Genomic DNA, 27,500 nt, shown 5'->3' on the forward strand with positions numbered 1-27,500 from the left:
ACAGAGGCAGCAGATGTTGGGATCGTCACCGCCCAACATGTCACGCTAGCCCACTGACCAATCACGTAGCTGTAGGCCAGCTAGCAGCTCTGACACGTCAAAGAATACGCCCACCATGTCAAACTAAAGATCTGATTGGTTGAACACTATGACGATCAACAACATCGTCCCCATTCACTTAACCTGCACATGGATTCACTGGTGAGTCTGCAGGCCTGGGGCCTCTCTTCTACCTAGAGACACAGAGGTGAACTCTGATTGGATCAAAGCTCTACTTAAAACAAGCTGCACTGAAGCAGAGCAGCTGAGGAGCACAGTAGCTGTGCAATGAGAACATAAGATAATGGGACAAATATTTATATAAATTATAATACATGTAGTGTATTTAAGAAACATTATTAAATTATAAAATAGCTCTAACGTTGTGATTCTGTTTAGACCAGCAGAGAAGGCTTTGCAGGCCCTGACGGCCCACCTCTGGAATGTAGTCTGGTACTATGATTGTAGTCTGGTACTATGATTGTAGTCTGGTACTATGAGTGTAGTCTGGTACTATGAGTGTAGTCTGGTACTATGATTGTAGTCTGGTACTATGAGTGTAGTCTGGTACTATGAGTGTAGTCTGGTACTATGAATGTAGTCTGGTACTATGAGTGTAGTCTGGTACTATGATTGTAGTCTGGTACTATGAGTGTAGTCTGGTACTATGAATGTAGTCTGGTACTATGAATGTAGTCTGGTACTATGATTGTAGTCTGGTACTATGAGTGTAGTCTGGTACTATGAGTGTAGTCTGGTACTATGATTGTAGTCTGGTACTATGAGTGTAGTCTGGTACTATGAATGTAGTCTGGTACTATGAGTGTAGTCTGGTACTATGAGTGTAGTCTGGTACTATGAGTGTAGTCTGGTACTATGAATGTAGTCTGGTACTATGAGTGTAGTCTGGTACTATGATTGTAGTCTGGTACTATGAGTGTAGTCTGGTACTATGATTGTAGTCTGGTACTATGAATGTAGTCTGGTACTATGAATGTAGTCTGGTACTATGATTGTAGTCTGGTACTATGAGTGTAGTCTGGTACTATGAATGTAGTCTGGTACTATGAGTGTAGTCTGGTACTATGATTGTAGTCTGGTACTATGAATGTAGTCTGGTACTATGAATGTAGTCTGGTACTATGATTGTAGTCTGGTACTATGAATGTAGTCTGGTACTATGAGTGTAGTCTGGTACTATGAATGTAGTCTGGTACTATGAATGTAGTCTGGTACTATGATTGTAGTCTGGTACTATGAATGTAGTCTGGTACTATGAATGTAGTCTGGTACTATGATTGTAGTCTGGTACTATGAGTGTAGTCTGGTACTATGATTGTAGTCTGGTACTATGATTGTAGTCTGGTACTATGAATGTAGTCTGGTACTATGAGTGTAGTCTGGTACTATGATTGTAGTCTGGTACTATGATTGTAGTCTGGTACTATGAATGTAGTCTGGTACTATGAATGTAGTCTGGTACTATGATTGTAGTCTGGTACTATGAATGTAGTCTGGTACTATGAGTGTAGTCTGGTACTATGATTGTAGTCTGGTACTATGATTGTAGTCTGGTACTATGATTGTAGTCTGGTACTATGATTGTAGTCTGGTACTATGAATGTAGTCTGGTACTATGATTGTAGTCTGGTACTATGAATGTAGTCTGGTACTATGATTGTAGTCTGGTACTATGAATGTAGTCTGGTACTATGATTGTAGTCTGGTACTATGAATGTAGTCTGGTACTATGAATGTAGTCTGGTACTATGATTGTAGTCTGGTACTATGAATGTAGTCTGGTACTATGATTGTAGTCTGGTACTATGAATGTAGTCTGGTACTATGATTGTAGTCTGGTACTATGAATGTAGTCTGGTACTATGAGTGTAGTCTGGTACTATGATTGTAGTCTGGTACTATGATTGTAGTCTGGTACTATGATTGTAGTCTGGTACTATGAATGTAGTCTGGTACTATGATTGTAGTCTGGTACTATGAATGTAGTCTGGTACTATGAGTGTAGTCTGGTACTATGATTGTAGTCTGGTACTATGATTGTAGTCTGGTACTATGAGTGTAGTCTGGTACTATGAATGTAGTCTGGTACTATGAGTGTAGTCTGGTACTATGATTGTAGTCTGGTACTATGATTGTAGTCTGGTACTATGAGTGTAGTCTGGTACTATGAATGTAGTCTGGTACTATGAGTGTAGTCTGGTACTATGATTGTAGTCTGGTACTATGAATGTAGTCTGGTACTATGAGTGTAGTCTGGTACTATGATTGTAGTCTGGTACTATGAGTGTAGTCTGGTACTATGATTGTAGTCTGGTACTATGATTGTAGTCTGGTACTATGAGTGTAGTCTGGTACTATGAATGTAGTCTGGTACTATGATTGTAGTCTGGTACTATGAGTGTAGTCTGGTACTATGAATGTAGTCTTGTTCTGAGCATCTCACTGAAGTGTTTTATTTATTAATATTTAATTAATTTAAGAGTTGAAATTTGTTTTATTCTATTTTCATTAATAAATCATCGACCTTGTGAAGGTCACACTTCATGTTTGTTTGAGTCAGTTTACTGAAATATGAAACATAATGTGACCGAATGTTCTAATGATCTAAATGAAAACACACGTCTTCATCTTCATCATGACACGCTGGTTACATCATAGTCATCTCTGGATTTATGGAAAATAAAACCAGAGCTGCAGATGCACCCTGCTGGGAGCAGACCACCAGAACCAGTAGCTGGTGTCAGAGAGACCAGATCCAGATCCAGAACCGGATGAACCTGCAGCGCGGGATCATTATGACAGGTATGATCATAAAGATGTTAATAATAATTATAATAATCATACTATCAACACATTCAATGGCTCCTCTCTGAATCATTCAGTCTCACCTCAAAGTCTGTCTCCAGTTCACCCAAAAAACCTCAACAGAAGGAGAGACTCACAGGACCAGGACCTGCAGGACCAGGACTCTGTCAGGACCAGGACTCTGTCAGGACTCTGCAGGACCAAGACTCTGTCAGGACCAGGACCTGCAGGACCAGGACTCTGTCAGGACCAGAACTCTGCAGGACCAGGACTCTGTCAGGACCAGGACTCTGTCAGGACTCTGCAGGACCAAGACTCTGTCAGGACCAGGACCTGCAGGACCAGGACTCTGCAGGACCAGGACTCTGTCAGGACTCTGCAGGACCAAGACTCTGTCAGGACCAGGACCTGCAGGACCAGGACTCTATCGGGACTCTGTCAGAACCGACAATAGGACGAGCTGCTTCCTGCAGGACTCAAAGACTCACTTCAGCCTGAGACCAAACATTTAAAGTGTCTCACCTCTGATCCGCTCCGGTTTCTGGTCTGGTTTCTAGTCTCTGTCCTGGTCCGGTTTCTGGTCTCTGTCCTGGTCCGGTTTCTGGTCTCTGTCCTGGTCTGGTTTCTGGAGTGTGCAGGTCTCTGTCCCGGTAAGTGAACCAGTGAAGTCCGGAGTTGCTCTCCGTCACACGAGCTCTGGGAGGAGAAACATCAAGTTACACAGCGTAGTAACGGACGCTGCTTCCGTTTCAAAATAAAGGTTTTCAAGTAAACAAACTTCCGCCCCACCCAATAACATCCATATTGATGTTCCAGTTATAACAACCCACAATCAAATCAGTAATTGTTGTTATTATTATTATTATTATTATTATTATTATTATTATTATTATAATAAAATAACTAGATATTTAAGGTAAAGATATGTTTCCTTTATGTGAATTAATGATCTATCAATTATATAATAATGATTTTAAAAGATCAATCAGTGAGTAAAATAATACAACATACTGATAAATATATGAAAATATATAACAAAATACAGAATAATGATTTAAGAAGTGTTGTCAATCAATTAAATAAATCGAAATCATAGGAAATCATATAAATGTGCTCATTCTTCCAATTTATTTAAATAATAAAGTGTACTTCATTGACATCAATGATCACAGACAGAGACAAACAAACTAATATGAACAATAAGTTATAGTTATAGAGTGTGTATAACTCTCTTTATTATGAGGTCTTGAATTCTAAACATATTTCTGATTTTTACTGTTTATGAAACAAGTTGTTGAGCCGTTTTACTTTGAAGTTCTGTGTTGTAATGTGCAGTTTCCTGTGGAGGCCTCTGTGCTCTCATTGGATAATTGAGACAGTTTGAGCCTGTGAGGAATATAAAAGCTGCTGATGGAGTGAAATGAACTGCTTGATGGAAGTTTAATCCGTTAATCCTCCTCAGATCTAATCTCTGCTTTCACTCACTGACCTTAAAACACAAAACTCCCTCAAACTGCTCAACCAACGACACGCAGACAACTCACTGTTCAGGTCACCGTGGTGATATTATGGTCTGTAGACATGAACTCTTCTGGAGTTTCTCATACTAATACTTCACTGTTGTACTTGTACCTGGGTGGACAGCAGCGAGGGAGGAAGTGGACGTCCTGTCCTCTGTGAGCAGAATAAGAAGCCAAACAACAATCACAGCTCTGCAGACAGGAAACAGGAAGTGCCTGAGACAATACAGAGAGGATCCGGAGACCAGCTGCTTTTTTTTATGCACCAAAGAAGAAGGAAGCAGTGGCACGTAAAGCTTCCTCATCACTGCAGGAAAAACGCCCTCAGCAGCCGCCTGCAGGAACTCTGCAACACATTCAGAGAGCTGATGGAGCTGCAGACGTCTTCACTGGTCCAACGAGCTCTTCATCTCACGTTTAGTTAGACCTCTTAAACTGCATTAAACCAGTGTTAGACTGCATTAAACCAGTGTTAGACTGCATTAAACCAGTGTTAGACTGCATTAAACCAGTGTTAGACTGCATTAAACCAGTTAGACTGCATTAAACCTGTATTAGTCTACAGGTTCAGACTCTGGTGCTAGTCTACAGGTTCAGACTCTGGTGCTAGTCTACAGGTTCAGACTCTGGTGCTAGCCTACAGGTTCAGACTCTGGTGCTAGCCTACAGGTTCAGACTCTGGTGCTAGCCTACAGGTTCAGGCTCTGGTGCTAGCCTACAGGTTCAGACTCTGGTGCTAGTCTACAGGTTCAGACTCTGGTGCTAGCCTACAGGTTCAGACTCTGGTGCTAGTCTACAGGTTCAGACTCTGGTGCTAGTCTACAGGTTCAGACTCTGGTGCTAGTCTACAGGTTCAGGCTCTGGTGCTAGTCTACAGGTTCAGGCTCTGGTGCTAGTCTACAGGTTCAGACTCTGGTGCTAGTCTACAGGTTCAGACTCTGGTGCTAGTCTACAGGTTCAGACTCTGGTGCTAGTCTACAGGTTCAGACTCTGGTGCTAGCCTACAGGTTCAGACTCTGGTGCTAGCCTACAGGTTCAGACTCTGGTGCTAGTCTACAGGTTCAGACTCTGGTGCTAGTCTACAGGTTCAGGCTCTGGTGCTAGTCTACAGGTTCAGACTCTGGTGCTAGTCTACAGGTTCAGACTCTGGTGCTAGTCTACAGGTTCAGACTCTGGTGCTAGTCTACAGGTTCAGACTCTGGTGCTAGTCTACAGGTTCAGACTCTGGTGCTAGCCTACAGGTTCAGACTCTGGTGCTAGCCTACAGGTTCAGACTCTGGTGCTAGCCTACAGGTTCAGACTCTGGTGCTAGCCTACAGGTTCAGACTCTGGTGCTAGCCTACAGGTTCAGGCTCTGGTGCTAGTCTACAGGTTCAGACTCTGGTGCTAGTCTACAGGTTCAGACTCTGGTGCTAGTCTACAGGTTCAGACTCTGGTGCTAGTCTACAGGTTCAGACTCTGGTGCTAGCCTACAGGTTCAGACTCTGGTGCTAGTCTACAGGTTCAGACTCTGGTGCTAGTCTACAGGTTCAGACTCTGGTGCTAGTCTACAGGTTCAGACTCTGGTGCTAGTCTACAGGTTCAGACTCTGGTGCTAGCCTACAGGTTCAGACTCTGGTGCTAGCCTACAGGTTCAGACTCTGGTGCTAGTCTACAGGTTCAGACTCTGGTGCTAGTCTACAGGTTCAGACTCTGGTGCTAGTCTACAGGTCCAGACTCTGGTGCTAGCCTACAGGGCAGTGAAAGGAACAGCTCCTTCCTGTCTCCAGGCCATGGTCTAGCCCTACACCCCCCCGACCACTTGGCTCTGCTGCCTCGGGGCGATCGGTTCCCCGTCGCTCAGAGGTCCCTGCGGCCGATGGACCCGGTCTCTGTTCTCTGTCCTGGCCCCACGATGGTGGAATGAACTCCCCACTGACGTCAGGACAGCAGAGTCGCTGCCCATCTTCCATCAGGCTGAAGACTCACCTCTTCATGAAGCTCTACCCTGAGCCTTCCTCTCAGCACTGGTTGTGTTCATGCTCGTGTGTTTCTGTACGTCTGCTCTGGTTTCTGCTCTGAGATGTTTAAAGGAGATGAACTCATGACTTCTGGTGACGAGTAGTTCTCTTGAATACTATGTTGAACACACTGACTGTAAGTCTCTTTGGATAAAAGCGTCTGCTCAATGACTGTAATGTAATGTGTGTGTGTGTGTGTGTGTGTGTGTGTGTGTGTTCATAGACGTGTTCAGTACGTCATCATGTCGTCGTGAGGAATCTTCTAAATGCAGTTCATGAAAATTAGATAAATGTACTTGTTGAGCTATATCTTTATATGTAATGTATAATAATAATAATATTATTATATTGTAATGTTTCTATTGTTATTAACCGTGTTTGACAATGTATCTCTACTGAGCTGCAACAGATAATTAATCAAACTATTTCACTATTTTAGTTTGAAACATTGTTTTCAACAGTGTGTCCTGATGAGAGAGGTTGAACACCAGTGATGTGACGACTAAAGGAACAATGGTCTAAAAAGATAGTTCATGAATTCATCATTTACCAACGTTCTTCAGGGATCTAGTTTGGTTCCTAGAAAAAGAGACTTATTACTCGACAGAATATCTCAGGTAGATTTATAATACACACAATAAGAATATGAGAAATGCATTAGAAAAAAACATTGTTTGGTGGAACCTGAGGTATTTTATATATAATAATAATAATAATATATTCATGATATCGTCTGTTTTTGACATTTACAACCTTTATTTTTTTCTTGATCAAACCGTTCCTTTAAATGTGATTTTTAAATTCCTGAAGAGGGTATAAGCTCCTCCCACATTGTATCGATTTGGATTGTGGACACGCCCCCTTATGATTGAACACACCTGTGTCTGAAACGTTGGTAAATCATAAACTATCTTTTGCATCGTGGCTACCAGACTTTTTCCTTCACTTTAATCTTTCTCACATTTCATAATCAATGAATGTAGACCGATCGACAATAAACATGATTTGTGGCTGTTTTGGTGACGTGTCTTCAGCCTTTAACCTGAGCAGGACATCTTGAATGATGACATCATCTCTGTCTCACCTGACCAGGTGTCTTTATTGATCTGGAGTAATGGGAGTAACACTGAGCATGTTGGTGTAAAACAACAGAAGAAGAAGCAGTCTGTGGGCTCTCATCAGTGAGACCAACAAACAGGAAGTGAGACCGGGAGTCCTCTTAAGTCTCCTCGTCCTCGCTGTGGTGCGTCTTGTCCTCGCTCAGGCCGCTCTCGTCGATGTTCTCCAGAGAGTCGGCTCTCTGGACGTTCAGCTCCGACACGCTGATGCACGGCAGCGCGTTCTGCTCCGGGAACATCCACGGCTTCAGGCTCGGGTTGTGCTTCCTCTTCCAGTCCGGGTACTTTAGAGATGCCTTGTAGATCTTCCTCATCGCCTGAGAAGACAGAGACGCAGCGAGGACACGTGTGAGGACGAGAGACACGTGTGAGGACGAGACAGAGCTGGTTTATATTTATATTTATATAAAGGAAGACTTCTATACCTTTGGAGCCACAAACTGAGACACTCGGTTGACCACCCACTTTGGTAACGAACCTGTAGACAGACGGGACAACGGGGGACGTTAGAGACTCTCTGGAGTCTTCTGTCTCTGTGAGGACCGATATGTCCAATCGACAAAAAACATGACATCAATCTAACATCATCGAGGTGATGACGAAAGTGAAGACATTTCTTTTTTAGAGAGTGAAGACATTTTTAGAAGGCGGGAGACATTTTTAGAGAGTAAAGATTTAGGACTAGGACAGTTTGAGGGACCAGCTTTTCTGTAAAGAGTTACGTTGATGCCATCACAACATTTTAAAAGACGTGCTAATAAGCAGAGAGGTTTACTTTGAATATAACACTCACACACAGACAGACATCCCAATGGTTTTACTGGGTATTTATCGACTAGACTATTTATCTCACCTCGCGGGTCCATCTGGGTCAGGTAGTAGAGGGTGGAGCAGCTGGCTCCGTTGGACTGGATCAGGTATCCGGTCAACAGGGACACTGCTCGGACGTAGTCCTTCTTGGGAGGATGTTGCTGAGGAGACCCAGGAAGAGAACTTTAAAGGACCAGCTCACTGGTTCATTCAGAGACTTCTAATTCGCAGGATCTTCAAACATCAGGAAACATCTGCTGAACATGAACCTTATGCTGCAGACAGACACACATCTGACAATTACAACCTGGTTCTTATCTTTTGACCAAGTTTCAGTTCTGAACATTTATAAAACCTGCACCAGTACTCTTAATCCAGTGATCTCCAGACTCTACAGTCTTTCATGCAACCGTCTCATTTTTCTGCTCAGACCTCCACATATGGAGCACAGAGCTGGAAGAGGAATACTTTATTTTAGAAACCAGAAGCAGCAGAAACTTTACTGTCCAGCAGACAAACTGAAGAGACTGGAAAGGTTCTGTTCAATAATATTGATTCTCAAAAAAAATGTAATCTCTGAGAAGAAGACGATGTAAAAGCTCACCGGATGTTTAACGGAGTAGTTGATGATCAGGTAGTCGTTGCCGAGAGGAAGCCAAGATCTCATGGTCACAAAGTCTCTGTTCTTGAGAGGACTCGGACATTTCCCTTCAAACAACACACGCACATTAATAGACAGAAGAAACATCTAGAAACTATGAACCCAACAGTCATAGAGAACTGACAGGAGTAATATCCCACGTCTGCGTTGGCCGTCAGCTTCCCGATGTCGTACGTGTCGATCATGTTGGTGTCCCACTTTTTGCGGTAGCTCGTGTCGTGGAGGACATCGTACAGCGTCTCTGCCGTCACGTCTTTACACACTATCCTCATCTGAGACACAGAGACAGAGACACTTCACTACAATGTCGTCTCACTAGCTCCAGGTCTGTCACCTGCCTCCTCCTCATCAGATAAAATGTAGATGATGGTTTAAAGCTCCAGCCAGCAGGTTGATCTCACGAATCACGATACAAGCAGATCATCATCATCATAATGTTTTTTTTATTCAGCACAGAAAGAGACGTTCAGGATCAGCACTGATTCTGACCGTCTGCTCAGTGAATCTGCTCAATGTTTGATCACAGCAGCATCTGGTGGACATCAGAGGAACTGCAGGGAGACACACTGCAGGTCTGAGGCTGCTTATTGGATCAGACAAGCAAGCATCATAGTTTCCTTTAGGTTGAGATGACAAAACTATTCAGTTAAGTTTAGACAACTAAACTATTTAGTTAGGTTCAGACAACTAAACTGCTTAGTTAGGTTCAGACAACTAAACTGCTTAGTTAGGTTCAGACAACTAAACTGCTTAGTTAGGTTCAGACAACTAAACTATTTAGTTAGGTTCAGACAACTAAACTGCTTAGTTAGGTTCAGACAACTAAACTATTTAGTTAGGTTCAGACAACTAAACTGCTTAGTTAGGTTCAGACAACTAAACTGCTTAGTTAGGTTCCTGGTTCATGATTACATACAAAATAACTTTGTGGGATATATATTATATGAATTATGGCACATTTCTTAAATAGGTATAGCTAAAAACGTCCTCTCAAGCTGGTGTTGTGAAGTCTGAACCTGACGTTATGTGGATCAAAAGGTGAAGATCATAACAGGACTTCTTGCTGTTCTACTGCTAACAATGACAACATGCAGAACATCATAATGTAAAGAACCACCATCAACATGTTCTGTCACGTTTTACTGACTGAATCCTAACGTATTTTATAGAATGGACAGCTTTGAAATGAAAGAAAACTCTTATTCATATTAATCATTCATAATTACACATAATGTTAATTAGTGAGATTAGTTACTACACCAAGCTAGATATTTGAGCAGGAGAACATCTGATTTCATACATGACTATGATATATACAGTATATAAATATATATTTCTGGTAGGTTTCATAATGTTCACAGCTCGTCACCATGTGAGATAACGACTGTGTCCTTGAGAGGATTTAATGTCTGAGCTGTTGGTTTTTATTGAGCCTTAAATCAGCTGGAAGCTTTTCTCCTCAGAGAAACACAGACATCATTCAGAGCTCTGTCTGTGTGGGACGTTTGAATGTTTGAAGGTCCTTCATCCTTCAGTCTGAGACATGAAGACAAACCTGCTGCTTCATGGATCTGTCACTTTAATTACTAGATAATAGTAATATTAATATTGATGATAATAATAGTGATAAAGGCTTAGTTATTATTTCATCTTTTGTTCTCGTTACTCTGGAAAAATAACTGTTTGTTGGAGTTTGGTTTGTTGTGCTAGAAGCAGTTCTGACTCCCATCAGCCTTCAATGTTCAGTCAATCTTTAAGAGATACACAATATCCACAAATACACACTAAAAACCCAATAATAGGTAAAGTACAATAACCGTTGCCAACAAACGAGCCTGCTGACACTGTCATTCCTCAATTCCTCACCTGTCCACCAGAGGTCACCTGACCTGGTCTCCCTACAGACCTGCTGCTCATTCAGTCTAAAGCTTTTCTACACTTTTTGTCTCTCAGTCGTTGTTTTCAGCAGAAACTCTGATTTGTTTGAAGCTGAACGGATGGAGACGACGTCAGGAATTCACTTCTGATTCATGTTCGACTTTTATTAATAACGTGCAGGGATTGGTTGTCTCCCTGTTAGGGTTTGGTAGAAGAGACATTGATCATACGATGCCTTGCTCAGAGGAACCTCATCAGCAAAGCTTCCCTTTCCTGCTCAGATCTTATCAGTCTGACTTGTTTTAGAGGTCTCGCTACGAAACAGACAGACAGGTTGAAAACAGAGCTGTCGCACGTCACTGTTTTCCACTGCTGTGATCTCACAGCAGTGTCGCTCCACTGAGCCTCCAGTCATCAGATATCATGAAGCTCTCCGTGTAACTCAATCAGCTGCAGAGTGAATCTTTCATGAAGTCTTTGTGTGTCACTCAGACTTCACATCATCCTTCCTCAGACTTCAGTTATCTCTGAGGTCAAGAAGTCACGCCTTTATTACACTTCATTTAGTATTTGATGAAATAAAGAATAAAGAATATGACGCTGATGATATAAAACTACAACATCTTGTTTTCCATCTTCGGTCAGATGAGAAGCTCAAAGGGACACTTCTAGCCTAGCTTAGCACAAATACTGGAAGCAGGAGGAAACTGCTAGCCTAGCTTCTTTAAAAGATAAATAATCTATCTTGCAACACTTTGACTCGTCTTTATGATTTACATGAAGTATGTTGTTCTGTAATAAACTCAGTTCATCCTGTAGTCAGGACTTTAAAGATGACAACAGATAGCTCCAATGCTAACTGATGCTAAACACGCACTGTCTCCTGTCTTTCTATCTCTACACCTGCTCAATATGAAAAAATGTGAAAAAATATGAAACAATATAAATCAATATAAAACGATAGGAAGCAATATAAAGCAATATAAAATGATATAGAGCAATATGAAACAATATAAGATGATCACATCATCTGTAAAGAGCAGAGATGTAATTCTGAGGTTATTATATTATATGGAATAATGTTTCATATTTTCCTGTCATACAGCCCTGTAGCCTGTAGACAGGTGAGTCTACAGGCTGTCTACAGGATGTCTACAGATGAGCCTGTCTACAGGATGTCTACAGGATGTCTACAGGTGAACCTGTCTACAGGATGTCTACAGGATGTCTACAGATGAGCCTGTCTACAGGATGTCTACAGGATGTCTACAGGTGAACCTGTCTACAGGATGTCTACAGGTGAACCTGTCTACAGGATGTCTACAGGTGAACCTGTCTACAGGATGTCTACAGATGAACCTATCTACAGGATGTCTACAGGTGAACCTGTCTACAGGATGTCTACAGGATGTCTACAGATGAACCTGTCTACAGGATGTCTACAGGTGAACCTGTCTACAGGATGTCTACAGGATGTCTACAGGTGAACCTGTCTACAGGATGTCTACAGATGAACCCGTCTACAGGATGTCTACAGGTGAACCTGTCTACAGGATGTCTACAGATGAACCCGTCTACAGGATGTCTACAGGTGAACCTATCTACAGGATGTCTACAGGTGAACCTGTCTACAGGATGTCTACAGGTGAACCTGTCTACAGGATGTCTACAGGTGAACCTGTCTACAGGATGTCTACAGGTGAACCTGTCTACAGGATGTCTACAGGTGAACCTGTCTACAGGATGTCTACAGATGAACCTGTCTACAGGATGTCTACAGGTGAACCCGTCTACAGAATGTCTACAGATGAGCCTGTCAACAGGATGTCTACAGGTGAACCTGTCTACAGCATGTCTACAGGTGAGCCTGTCAACAGGCTGTCTACAGGATGTCTACAGGTGAACCTGTCTACAGGATGTCTACAGGTGAACCCGTCTACAGAATGTCTACAGATGAGCCTGTCAACAGGATGTCTACAGGTGAACCTGTCTACAGCATGTCTACAGGTGAGCCTGTCTACAGGATGTCTACAGGTGAACCTGTCTACAGGATGTCTACAGATGAACCTGTCTACAGGATGTCTACAGCATGTCTACAGGTGAGCCTGTCAACAGGATGTCTACAGGTGAACCCGTCTACAGAATGTCTACAGATGAGCCTGTCAACAGGCTGTCTACAGGATGTCTACAGGTGAACCTGTCTACAGGATGTCTACAGGTGAACCCGTCTACAGAATGTCTACAGATGAGCCTGTCAACAGGATGTCTACAGGTGAACCTGTCTACAGCATGTCTACAGGTGAGCCTGTCAACAGGCTGTCTACAGGATGTCTACAGGTGAACCTGTCTACAGGATGTCTACAGGTGAACCTGTCTACAGGATGTCTACAGGATGTCTACAGGTGAACCTGTCTACAGGATGTCTACAGGTGAACCTGTCTACAGGATGTCTACAGATGAACCTGTCTACAGGATGTCTACAGCATGTCTACAGGTGAGCCTGTCAACAGGATGTCTACAGGTGAACCCGTCTACAGAATGTCTACAGATGAGCCTGTCTACAGGATGTCTACAGGTGAGCCTGTCAACAGGATGACTACAGATGAACCTGTCTACAGGATGTCTACAGGATGTCTACAGGATGTCTACAGGATGTCTACAGGTGAACCTGTCTACAGGATGTCTACAGGATGTCTACAGATGAACCTGTCTACAGGATGTCTACAGGTGAGCCTGTCTACAGGATGTCTACAGGTGAACCTGTCTACAGGATGTCTACAGATGAGCCTGTCTACAGGATGTCAACAGGATGTCTACAGGTGAACCTGTCTACAGGATGTCTACAGATGAGCCTGTCAACAGGATGTCAACAGGATGTCAACAGATGAACCTGTCTACAGGATGTCTACAGGATGTCTACAGGTGAACCTGTTAACAGGATGTCTACAGGTGAACCCGTCTACAGGATGTCTACAGGTGAGCCTGTCTACAGGATGTCTACAGGATGTCTACAGGTGAACCCGTCTACAGGATGTCTACAGGTGAACCTGTCAACAGGATGTCTACAGAATGTCTACTGGATGTCTACAGGTGAGCCTGTTGGAGTCCTCAGCTCCAGACTTTAATTATTCATGTGTGAGAAGAAGCGCCTTGCTGCTCCCAAAAGGCTTAGTGAATTATTAACATCGTCGTCGTCGTCGTCGTCGTCAGCTGTGCTTCTGTATCAGTGCGTGTGTGTTGTGTCCACAGTGACTTCCTGTGGTCATCAATTATAAAATCACTAATTAAACATTTAGACATATTTATATGTTTAACGTATATATACTGTTTATAAAAAGAGAATCTAGAGTCTGTTTCGAGTTTGGGATTCATAAAGGACCTTCTGGTCTGAAGCCAAACTTAATCTCTGTATTATTGTATTATTATTATGCCTTATATTATTGTGAGAGTCCATGAAACACAAAAATATATGTTCATATGTATTTTGTGACGTCACAGAGCGTCGTGACACTACTGAACTGTTACAGTTGCAAACTGATGCTAAATAACCAGGAGTGTCTGCAGCTGCAGTTCCTCGAAGGACCATTAGGTGGTGCTGTGATACAATTTTGACTGATCTTCTCTTTACAACTAACTTCTTCCTTGATTTTGAGGACGTGACCTGAGGAAAAGGTTCATAAACACGGTTTTTTATCTGATGACGTGGTTCCACATCCAGCAGCAACATGACCCCTCATGAGGAACCTGAGCACAGTAACTCAGCTGTCATATTATTAAATATATGTATATGGACGAGAAGGATCCAAACAGGAAATAGTCCAGTAAAGTAACTGAACCTGTAAAGTGAACCGGTTTCTGTTCTTGTCTCAGTCCTCAAGTTTCCAGTCAAACGTTTTCCTTTCCGCTCTGAATTTTTCAGCACGATGATGTTGAGCGGTGGTTTGATTTTGCCCTGCAGGAGGTGACAGTACTAAAGGGCTAGAGGACTACAGAACTACAGAACGGCAGAACTACAGAACTACACAATTACATAACTACAACTACAGGACTACATGGCTACATGACTACAGGACTACATGACTATAGAACTACAGGACTACAGGACTACATGACTATAGGGCTACATGACTATAGAACTACATGACTACATGACTACATGACTATAGGGCTACATGACTACATGACTATAGGGCTACATGACTACATGACTACAGGACTACATGACTACATGACTACATGACTACATGACTACAGGACTACATGACTACATGACAATAGGACTACATGACTACATGACTATAGGGCTACATGACTACAGGACTACATGACTACAGGACTATAGGACTACAGGACTACATGACTACAGGACTACATGACTACAGGACTACATGACTACATGACTACATGACTATAGGACTACATGACTACATGACTACAGGACTACATGACTACATGACTACATGACTACATGACTACAGGACTACAGGACTACATGACTACATGACTATAGGGCTACATGACTATAGGGCTACATGACTATAGGACTACATGACTACATGACAATAGGACTACATGACTACATGACTATAGGGCTACATGACTACATGACTATAGGACTACATGACTACATGACTACATGACTATAGGGCTACATGACTACATGACTACATGACTATAGGACTACATGACTATAGGACTACATGACTACATGTCTATAGGGCTACAAGACTACATGACTACATGACTACATGACTATAGGACTACATGACTACATGACTACATGACTATAGGACTACATGACTACAGGACTACAGGACTACATGACTACATGACTACAGGACTACATGACTATAGGACTACATGACTACAGGACTACAGGACTACATGACTACATGACTATAGGGCTACATGACTACAGGACAACAGGACTACATGACTATAGGACTACATGACTACAGGACTACATGACTATAGGACTACATGACTACATGACTACATGACTATAGGACTACATGACTACAGGACTACATGACTATAGGACTACATGACTACAGGACTACAGGACTACATGACTACATGACTATAGGGCTACATGACTACAGGACTACAGGACTACATGACTATAGGACTACATGACTACATGACTATAGGGCTAGAGGACTACATGACTACATGACTATAGGACTACATGACTACAGGACTACATGACTACATGACTACATGACTATAGAACTACATAACTACATGACTACAGGACTACATGACTACATGACTACATGACTATAGAACTACATAACTACATGACTACAGGACTACATGACTATAGGACTACAGGACTACATGACTATAGGACTACATGACTATAGGGCTACATGACTACAGGACTACAGGACTACATGACTATAGGACTACATGACTACAGGACTACATGACTATAGGACTACATGACTATAGGACTACATGACTACATGACTATAGAACTACATGACTATAGGACTACATGACTATAGGACTACATGACTACATGACTATAGAACTACATAACTACATGACTACAGTACTACATGACTACATGATTATAGGACTACATGACTACAGGACTACATGACTATAGGACTACATGACTACATGACTATAGAACTACATAACTACATGACTACAGGACTACATGACTATAGGGCTAGAGGACTATAGGACTACATGACTATAGGACTACATGACTACAGGACTACATGACTATAGGACTACAGGACTACATTACTATAGGACTACATGACTACATGACTATAGGACTACATGACTATAGGGCTACATGACTATAGGACTACATGACTACATGACTATAGAACTACATAACTACATGACTACAGGACTACATGACTATAGGACTACATGACTACATGACTACATGACTATAGGACTACATGACTATAGGACTACATGACTACATGACTACAGGACTATAGGACTACATGACTACATGACTATAGAACTACATAACTACATGACTACAGTACTACATGACTACATGATTATAGGACTACATGACTACAGGACTACATGACTATAGGACTACATGACTACATGACTATAGAACTACATAACTACATGACTACAGGACTACATGACTATAGGGCTAGAGGACTATAGGACTACATGACTATAGGACTACATGACTATAGGGCTACATGACTATAGGACTACATGACTACATGACTATAGAACTACATAACTACATGACTACAGGACTACATGACTATAGGACTACATGACTACATGACTACATGACTATAGGACTACATGACTATAGGACTACATGACTACATGACTACAGGACAACATGACTACATGACTACATGACTACATGACTACATGACTATAGGACTACATGACTACATGACTATAGGACTACATGACTACAGGAATATGTGACTATATGACTACATGACTATAGGACTACATGACTACATGACTATAGGACTACATGACTACATGACTACAGGACTACAGGACTACATGACTACATGACTACAGGAATACAGAACTACAGGACAACAAGGCTACCAGACTACAGGCCACAAGGCTACATGACTACAAGCCACCAGGCCACCAGGCTACAAGGATACAAGACTACAGGCCACTAGGCTACAAGACTACAGGCCACCAGGCTAGAAGACTACAAGACTACAAGACTACAGGCCACCAGGCTAGAAGACTACAAGACTACAAGGCTACAGACCACCAGGCTACAAGACTACAAGGCTACAGGCCACCAGGCTAGAAGACTACAAGACTACAAGGCTACAGACCACCGGGCTACAAGACTACAAGACTACAGGCCACCAGGCTACAAGGCTACAAGACTACAGGCCACCAGGCCACAGGGAACTGGTACCTCTCCAGCTAACAGTCCGCTCTACTTTGTCCACATCAGGACTTGAACCACCGATCCAATAGGTCTGGCCGCTGCGTCAGGTTTTATAAAACATAAGAAATGTCTTCAAATGTCTCTCCGACCAACATCAGCACGAGATCATCATAAGAGTTTCTATTGATTATCTGATTGGTGACTCCTCGTTGATCAGCTGTTTACTCACATCATCACATCTCAAGTGAACCAATCAGATGAGTTCCTCCAGAGACTCTAAATACTGACTGAAGGAGGAGTTGACTGTAATACCTCACATTGATTGCTGCTGTTTTAATATTTATTCATGTTTACATTTAAAATCACTAGTTTGACCCGTTTTTGCTGCATGAAGGATTATTTTAATCTATAATATTTTCATAATAATTTATTTTATTATTTTAATGTGAAGTTTATTTATTATCGTATGATTAATATCTTCAGCTGAATCCTTCAATATAGATTTTCTTCTAGTTCAGGCTCCATCTGATTATTATGGTTATTATTGATTCATTTGATTCATCTGATCATTATGGTTATTATTGATTCATCTGATCAATATTTTCTCAATTCATATCATATTTCATAAAAGAATAGTAAAATAAAATTCTGAGGAGATGTTTGTTTTACTCGACCAACAATCTAAAACTTTAACTTTATTCTGAGTATTTGGGGCTTTTCTGAGCTTTAAAATGAATCAAACTCAAATATTTTGTCAGTCTAATCGATGAATCGACCTGCAGCTCGACTTCATTCATCTGAAAGCTTCAGTTCAAAGTTTGACATCAAGAGTAATATGATAAGACCTGCTCTGAGAGCAGCCGGTCCAGGTCTGACCCGGTCTGACCTGGTTCAGGTCTGAGCGCTCACCTTGAGTTTCTGGACGGTCCGGCTCTCCTCCTCGCGACACCACACCGTCACTCCTCCTTTATTGTAGCGGCTGACCCATCCGTCACAGCTCAGACACTGGTCTTTGAACGAGGAGAAGTCCGAGTCGTCCGGGATCTGCACCGGCATCTCCGCGACCACGACAGCTTATTAAATGTAATAATAATAATAATGACACAAAGAGGCGTTCAGGTGCTCCTGCAGAGTGAGCTGATGACAGCAGCAGCTTCTCTTCTGTCTGTCAGGTGAACTTCTTCCTCCTCCTCCTCCTCACTGCACAGATGGGTTAGAGAGCACAGAGCTCTCCCTCTGTCCACACTTTAAACCGTGTGTTTGTATATTTACAGACATCTTCTCAAATATTATATATTATATATTATATATTCTAGAGTCTCCTCCATCACAGATACAGAACCAAGAGGAATTATTCCATGTTTCGGTGTTTTCACTTCTCAATAGCCTTCATCAACCCAAACACAGTAAACTAGAATATTTTAAATATATTTGTATTGTTATTAAATTATATTTATATTAAATATATATGTATAATAATATTATGAATTATATTATGATATAGACATTTAGATTTCTGTATTATTCTTCCTACCTTTCAATAACACTCATAAACTAATACTTGAGATAAATCAGTAGAGTGACTCATCCTCTCAATAGACCATCTCTGGTAACAGGTTGGATGTAAAGAATGCTGCCTTCAGGGGCTCCTGTAAATATAACCATCCCCATGCTAGACAAGAGAGGAAAGATGATGTATTTTCACATCAGTCGGTCCTTCTGCATGAAACATGTGAGGTTTTCATTTAATAATTAGCTTTTGATTGATTTCACTGAAACACTGATTCAGAGTTTATTTTATGTTCTGGGAAAATATGTGAAATACGTCTGAAGATCTAAAACAGTTTGGATGTAAACCTCCTTTAGGTTCAGACTTCCAGACCATAGAGAAATGTGAATCACAACCTGTGAGCTGAGCGATGTGATTTCAGACGGCCGCTGAATGCACCAGTAACAGTAACTGATACCTGTTGTTCAGGTGGAGCGGTGGGCGGAGGGAAAAGTGTGAGTCACACTGATGGTCAACAGATCAGGTATCAGCAGAGAAACACAGAAGAAGAAGAAGAAGAAGAAGAAGCTTCCAGAAACTGTCTTTGTATTGTTGTATTGTATTGTAGACTTTTATTCTGAAACTAGTTTAGTTTTAACTCTATGACACAAAGACTTTTACTCTGAAACTAGTTTAGTTTTAAAGCTATGACACAAAGACTTTTACTCTGAAACTAGTTTAGTTTTAACTCTATGACACAGAGACTTTTACTCTGAAACTAGTTTAGTTTTAACTCTGTGACGCAGAGACTTTTACTCTGAAACTAGTTTAGTTTTAACTCTATGACACAAAGACTTTTACTCTGAAACTAGTTTAGTTTTAACTCTATGACACAGAGACTTTTACTCTGAAACTAGTTTAGTTTTAACTCTATGACACAGAGACTTTTACTCTGAAACTAGTTTAGTTTTAACTCTATGACACAAAGACTTTTACTCTGAAACTAGTTTAGTTTTAACTCTATGACACAGAGACTTTTACTCTGAAATTAGTTTAGTTTTAACTCTATGACACAGAGACTTTTACTCTGAAACTAGTTTAGTTTTAAAGCTATGACACAGAGACTTTTACTCTGAAACTAGTTTAGTTTTAACTCTATGACACAGAGACTTTTACTCTGAAACTAGTTTAGTTTTAACTCTATGACACAAAGACTTTTACTCTGAAACTAGTTTAGTTTTAACTCTATGACACAAAGACTTTTACTCTGAAACTAGTTTAGTTTTAACTCTATGACACAGAGACTTTTACTCTGAAATTAGTTTAGTTTTAACTCTATGACACAGAGACTTTTACTCTGAAACTAGTTTAGTTTTAACTCTATGACACAAAGACTTTTACTCTGAAACTAGTTTAGTTTTAACTCTATGACACAGAGACTTTTACTCTGAAACTAGTTTAGTTTTAAAGCTATGACACAGAGACTTTTACTCTGAAACTAGTTTAGTTTTAACTCTATGACACAGAGACTTTTACTCTGAAACTAGTTTAGTTTTAAAGCTATGACACAAAGACTTTTACTCTGAAACTAGTTTAGTTTTAAAGCTATGACACAGAGACTTTTACTCTGAAACTAGTTTAGTTTTAACTCTATGACACAAAGACTTTTACTCTGAAACTAGTTTAGTTTTAACTCTATGACACAAAGACTTTTACTCTGAAACTAGTTTAGTTTTAACTCTGTGACGCAGAGACTTTTACTCTGAAACTAGTTTAGTTTTAACTCTATGACACAAAGACTTTTACTCTGAAACTAGTTTAGTTTTAACTCTATGACACAGAGACTTTTACTCTGAAACTAGTTTAGTTTTAACTCTATGACACAAAGACTTTTACTCTGAAACTAGTTTAGTTTTAACTCTGTGACGCAGAGACTTTTACTCTGAAACTAGTTTAGTTTTAACTCTATGACACAAAGACTTTTACTCTGAAACTAGTTTAGTTTTAACTCTGTGACGCAGAGACTTTTACTCTGAAACTAGTTTAGTTTTAACTCTATGACACAAAGACTTTTACTCTGAAACTAGTTTAGTTTTAACTCTATGACACAGAGACTTTTACTCTGAAATTAGTTTAGTTTTAACTCTATGACACAGAGACTTTTACTCTGAAATTAGTTTAGTTTTAACTCTATGACACAGAGACTTTTACTCTGAAACTAGTTTAGTTTTAACTCCATTACACAGAGACTTTTACTCTGAAAATCTTACTTTGCAGATCCAGAATTTACATTTAAAAACAATGATAAGCTGATGATATGTGTAGTTTTAGTTTGTATGCAGGATATTTATGTAGGCTACTAGTACTTATACTTAAGTAAAGGATCTGAGTACTTCTGAGTACCACCTCTGTGTTCCCAGCAGAGGGAGCTCTGCACCCTGAAACCAGTTTGTGTGTGTGTGTGTGTGTGTCCTCTTCACATCAGTGGGTGAAAGCTGCTCATGACCTGTGACCTGTGAGAACATCTGCTGGAAACCTGAACTTTTCCTGAACACAAAGCAGCTCTGTGTGTTACAGACCATCTGCTGCACACACACACACATGAATAGAGGATATGCCTGTACCTTCAGAATACTCTTGGTATCATAATAGAGGTGCAGGCATCAGTATATATATATATATATATATATATATATATATATACTTCTGCATCTAAAACAACCACAGAAAGAGTCTCTCACTCGTACTATGCTGCTTCTAAGTGTTCATTATTTACAATGGGAACACTTTACATGCACGATGTCTCAACGTGTGTTTTGTTTTTAAAAACGTCTTTTGGACAAACGTCCTGTTATGTGGGTGTACAGGATGAATATGCTGCTCCATGTTTCACATGTTTTTATCTGGTGTTTGTTGTGATGTAACCAACTGACCCCAGTACCAGGATCAAGATTACAACTTTTACTCTGAAAACCAGTTATGTCACAAGTGCTTTTACTTTGAAACCTGTTCAGCTTCAACTTCACGACACAAAAACTTTTACTCTGAAAACAAGTTTGGCTTCAGCTTAATGACACAAATACCTTTACTCTGAAAATGAGATTAATTTCAGCTTCAAATTGTACACATTTGAGGTACTTTTCTACTCAAAGATGATTTAGTTTTTAAAGGATGATTCATTGTTATAGATGAGACTACAGTGCAGCTCAGGAGTCTATAAGGTCGTAAAAACAATGAGTCAATGCATCAGTAATAATAATATTATTATTATTATACATTACATATAAAGATATAGCTCAACAAGTACATTTATCTAATTTTCATGAACTGCATTTAGAAGATTCCTCACGACGACATGATGACGTACTGAACACGTCTATGAACACACACACACACACACACACACACACACACATTACATTACAGTCATTGAGCAGACGCTTTTATCCAAAGAGACTTACAGTCAGTGTGTTCAACATCGTATTCAAGAGAACTACTCGTCACCAGAAGTCATGAGTTCATCTCCTTTAAACATCTCAGAGCAGAAACCAGAGCAGACGTACAGAAACACACGAGCATGAACACAACCAGTGCTGAGAGGAAGGCTCAGGGTAGACCTTCATGAAGAGGTGAGTCTTCAGCCTGATGGAAGATGGGCAGCGACTCTGCTGTCCTGACGTCAGTGGGGAGTTCATTCCACCATCGTGGGGCCAGGACAGAGAACAGAGACCGGGTCCATCGGCCGCAGGGACCTCTGAGCGACGGGGAACCGATCGCCCCGAGGCAGCAGAGCGGAGTGGTCGGGGGGGGTGTAGGGCTAGACCATGGCCTGGAGACAGGAAGGAGCTGTTCCTTTCACTGCCCTGTAGACTAGCACCAGAGTCTGAACCTGTAGACTAGCACCAGAGTCTGAACCTGTAGGCTAGCACCAGAGTCTGAACCTGTAGACTAGCACCAGAGTCTGAACCTGTAGGCTAGCACCAGAGTCTGAACCTGTAGGCTAGCACCAGAGTCTGAACCTGTAGGCTAGCACCAGAGTCTGAACCTGTAGACTAGCACCAGAGTCTGAACCTGTAGGCTAGCACCAGAGTCTGAACCTGTAGACTAGCACCAGAGTCTGAACCTGTAGGCTAGCACCAGAGTCTGAACCTGTAGGCTAGCACCAGAGTCTGAACCTGTAGACTAGCACCAGAGTCTGAACCTGTAGGCTAGCACCAGAGTCTGAACCTGTAGACTAGCACCAGAGTCTGGACCTGTAGACTAGCACCAGAGTCTGAACCTGTAGGCTAGAACCAGAGTCTGGACCTGTAGGCTAGAACCAGAGTCTGAACCTGTAGACTAGCACCAGAGTCTGGACCTGTAGGCTAGCACCAGAGTCTGGACCTGTAGGCTAGAACCAGAGTCTGGACCTGTAGGCTAGAACCAGAGTCTGAACCTGTAGACTAGCACCAGAGTCTGGACCTGTAGGCTAGAACCAGAGTCTGAACCTGTAGGCTAGCACCAGAGTCTGGACCTGTAGACTAGCACCAGAGTCTGGACCTGTAGGCTAGAACCAGAGTCTGAACCTGTAGACTAGCACCAGAGTCTGAACCTGTAGGCTAGCACCAGAGTCTGAACCTGTAGACTAGCACCAGAGTCTGAACCTGTAGACTAGCACCAGAGTCTGAACCTGTAGACTAGCACCAGAGTCTGAACCTGTAGGCTAGCACCAGAGTCTGAACCTGTAGGCTAGCACCAGAGTCTGAACCTGTAGACTAGCACCAGAGTCTGAACCTGTAGACTAGCACCAGAATCTGAACCTGTAGACTAGCACCAGAGTCTGAACCTGTAGACTAGCACCAGAGTCTGAACCTGTAGACTAGCACCAGAGTCTGAACCTGTAGGCTAGCACCAGAGTCTGAACCTGGATGAGAGCTCTTACAGGGAGCCAGTGTAGAGCACGGAGAAGGGAGGTTGTGGGAGAACTTGGGGTGATTGAACACCAGACGAGCTGCAGCTTTCTGGACGAGCTCCAGAGGTCTGATGGCCGACGCCGGGGCTCCGGCAAGTAGAGAGCTGCAGTAGACCAGGAGGGAGATGACCAGAGCCTGGATGAGGACCTGCTCCGTCTCCTCAGTGAGGAAGAGGAGAATCCTCCTGATGTTGTAGAGCAGGAATCTGCAGGAGCGTGTAACCGATGAGATGTTTGCTGAGAACGACAGCTGGTCGTCCAGGGTCACACTCACACACTCTCACACACAAACACTCACACACACTCTCACACACTCACACATAAACACACTCACACACACTCACACTCACACTCACACACACTCACACACACTCTCACACACTCACACATAAACACACTCACACACACTCACACTCACACTCACACATAAACACACTCACACACTCTCACACACTCACACATAAACACACTCACACACCCTCACACTCACACTCACACACTCACACTCACACACACAAACACTCACACACACTCACACTCACACACACTCTCACACACTCACACATAAACACACTCACACACACTCACACTCACACTCACACACACTCACACACACTCTCACACACTCACACATAAACACACTCACACACACTCACACTCACACTCACACATAAACACACTCACACACTCTCACACACTCACACATAAACACACTCACACACCCTCACACTCACACTCACACACTCACACTCACACACACAAACACTCACACACACTCACACTCACACACACTCTCACACACTCACACATAAACACACTCACAAACACTCACACTCACACACACAAACACTCACACACACTCACACTCACACACACTCACACACACAAACACTCACACACACTCACTCACACTCACACTCACACTCACACACACTCACACAAACACTCACACTCACACTCACAAACACTCACACACACTCACACTCACACTCACACACAAACACACACACTCACACACTCACACTCACACATACACACACACACACTCACACTCACACTCACCCAAAACAATATGCCAACCTGGTTCCCCCTCGGACCAGGTCCTTCCTCGTTCTGTCCACTGTGGTGTCCACCTGAAACTCCAGGAGGATAAACATGAAATAGTTTCCTCCCTTTAAATGTTTAACGAGAGGAAAAGGTGTCTGAGGGTCAAATGGGCAATAGTTCAGGTCGGACACATTCAGGTCAACTAGCTTTTAGCTGTTAGCCGTTAGCTGTTAGCTGTTAGCCGTTAGCTGTTAGCTTACATAACTTCAGGTAGAGGGCTTCTGTTTTTCAGTCATTATTACATTAATGAAAGAGGAGTGAAGTGAGTCAGAGGATTCCTCCTCATCCTCAGTGTGAAATGATGAAGGTGGTTTCAGGTGGAGATGACGTTCAGCCGCTCATGTCTCGCCTCACCTCACGTGCACATGGATTAAAAAAAGGAGGTCTGCTTAGTTTAACAGATCCAGTGAGATGACTTCACCTCTTCATCCTCAGAGCGATGACTTCACCTCTTCATCCTCAGAGCGATGACTTCACCTCTTCATCCTCAGAGAGATGACTTCACCTCTTCATCCTCAGACAGGCGGCCCACGTGTCCTCTCTGCGGTCGGGCAGGGCTGAATATTTCCATCATTATTCGTTTCTATGCTGATGACACCCACGAATATCTAACAGTGAAACAAAGGTTTTAAGAAAGAAACCACATGTCCATGTTTCCTGTCTTCAGACAAAAGAACTGTCGATCCAAAATATTACATGTTATTGTTTGAGGTTCTTTTATTCTAAGTTTCGTCTTCACTTCTGAAGAACTTCTTAGAGAAACTAAACTTTGAAAATGTTTTTACTTTCACTTCATTACTGTCGGTTTGGTCCAGTAATCTGGTTTCTGTGGACCTGGTCCAGTAATCTGGTTCCCTTTAGCATCATGTAAACAACAGACTGGATCTCTGATGTTTACATGAAACCAGGTTCCTGTCTTGAACTGAATCAAAGTGGAACAGTTTAAACAAACTACAGTCAGAAGTACTCTGATGTTTTACTACAGTAAGAAGTACTCTAGTGTTTTACTACTGGAAAAGTTATAATACTACAGAGTAGATGTACTTTGATACAAGTAAGATGATACCGTGATACTGCAGAGACAGACCAGGTCTGTATGAGTCCCTGTGAGTCCTCTATAGACAGAGACAGACCAGGTCTGTGTGTCCTTCAGGTCTTCAGAGTCACTGATCTGAGGTCAGCCAGGAGACCCGGCTCAGAGGAAATCTGTTAAAAGCATCAAGTCTCAGCTGGAGTCTGGTTCTCATTGGACCAGGACCAGGACCTTTCAGACGGATCGGTCCGTCCCACATCTGATGATTCTTGTCTTCAGAGTCTCAGGAGACAAACAATGAAGGAGGTTATTTCTTATTAAAATCATATTGAAACAGTTCCATGAGGAAAGATTCATGTTTTAATATTTGAATTCAAACTACAGCAGCTTTAAGTTTATTCTGTACGGTGGCCTGTTGAGGACAAATCACACTCACACTGGCTCAGCTTTCTTTGTTCGTTTTTCAGCTGCTTAAAATGTATTTAATTTAAATAGAATTTTACTTATTTTACTGAACTGAAGGAGTTCGTTTGTTCTCCTCTCCTCCTCCTCCTTCCTCCTCCTCCTCCTCCTCCTCCTCTCTGGTTTATAAGTCTCTCCCCTCACGGATCCCGGAGGCACTGCCAGCTGCGGAGAAGGAAGCAGAAGAAGAAGAAGAAGCAGAAGAAGTAGAAGTAGTAGAAGAAGAAGGAGAAGAAGAAGAAGTAGAAGAAGAAGAAGAAGAAGAAAAGAGAAGAAGTAGAAGAATCAGAGTATTTTCCGTCTCCTTGAAGATGAGGGTCTCCGTGCTGGTTCTGGGTCTCTCTCTGGTTCTGACGGTCTGCGTGGCCCGGTCTCCGTACCAGGCGGTCCTGCAGCACAGCCGCATCAGAGGCCGGCTGCAGGGGTGAGTTCTGTGCTTTCATATCTATGAACATGTTATAATGAACCTCATGTTTGTTCATTTCATTCATAATAATGACGTCACAACGAGTTAACGTTCATTTAGCACATAGTTTAGAATAATACCTTTAGTTTTCTGTTCATAATAATTATAATGGATTATGTATGTGTATATATATATATATATATATATATATATATATATATATATATATATATATATATATATATTATATACATGTTATATACATCTTACCTGTCCACCTTAACACTCGACTTGAGCTCAGATTAAGGTGGAATGTGATCAATGCAGAAATC

General features: G+C 41.8%; 3 protein-coding genes across 3 annotated transcripts in view; 1 reads left to right on the forward strand and 2 right to left on the reverse strand.

The window, feature by feature from the left end:
* The window catches only part of arap3 (ArfGAP with RhoGAP domain, ankyrin repeat and PH domain 3), a 31,597-nt gene extending 28,077 nt beyond the window's left edge, over positions 1-3,520 (reverse strand). Inside the window, exon 1 of the mRNA XM_079167568.1 lies at positions 3,388-3,520. The gene's annotated coding sequence lies outside the window, so the exon portion shown is untranslated. The remainder of the gene's footprint in view (positions 1-3,387) is intronic.
* Positions 3,521-7,604: 4,084 nt separating this feature from the next.
* Positions 7,605-18,776, reverse strand: stard15 (StAR-related lipid transfer (START) domain containing 15; the record flags this gene model as incomplete). Its single annotated transcript, XM_079167406.1, has 6 exons — positions 7,605-7,820; positions 7,929-7,981; positions 8,357-8,474; positions 8,918-9,021; positions 9,099-9,246; positions 18,630-18,776. 6 exons carry the CDS (start codon positions 18,774-18,776, stop codon positions 7,605-7,607), a joined length of 786 nt encoding a protein of 261 aa, XP_079023532.1.
* An 8,143-nt stretch (positions 18,777-26,919) lies between these two features.
* Positions 26,920-27,500, forward strand: part of tgfbi (transforming growth factor, beta-induced) — a 20,926-nt gene continuing 20,345 nt past the window's right edge. Inside the window, exon 1 of the mRNA XM_079167398.1 lies at positions 26,920-27,186. Within this exon, the coding sequence (XP_079023524.1) occupies positions 27,074-27,186 (113 nt within the window). The 5' untranslated portion in view covers positions 26,920-27,073. The remainder of the gene's footprint in view (positions 27,187-27,500) is intronic.

The sequence above is a fragment of the Pholis gunnellus genome, assembly GCF_910591455.1.
Source record: "Pholis gunnellus genome assembly, chromosome: 10".
Lineage (NCBI taxonomy): Eukaryota > Metazoa > Chordata > Actinopteri > Perciformes > Pholidae > Pholis > Pholis gunnellus.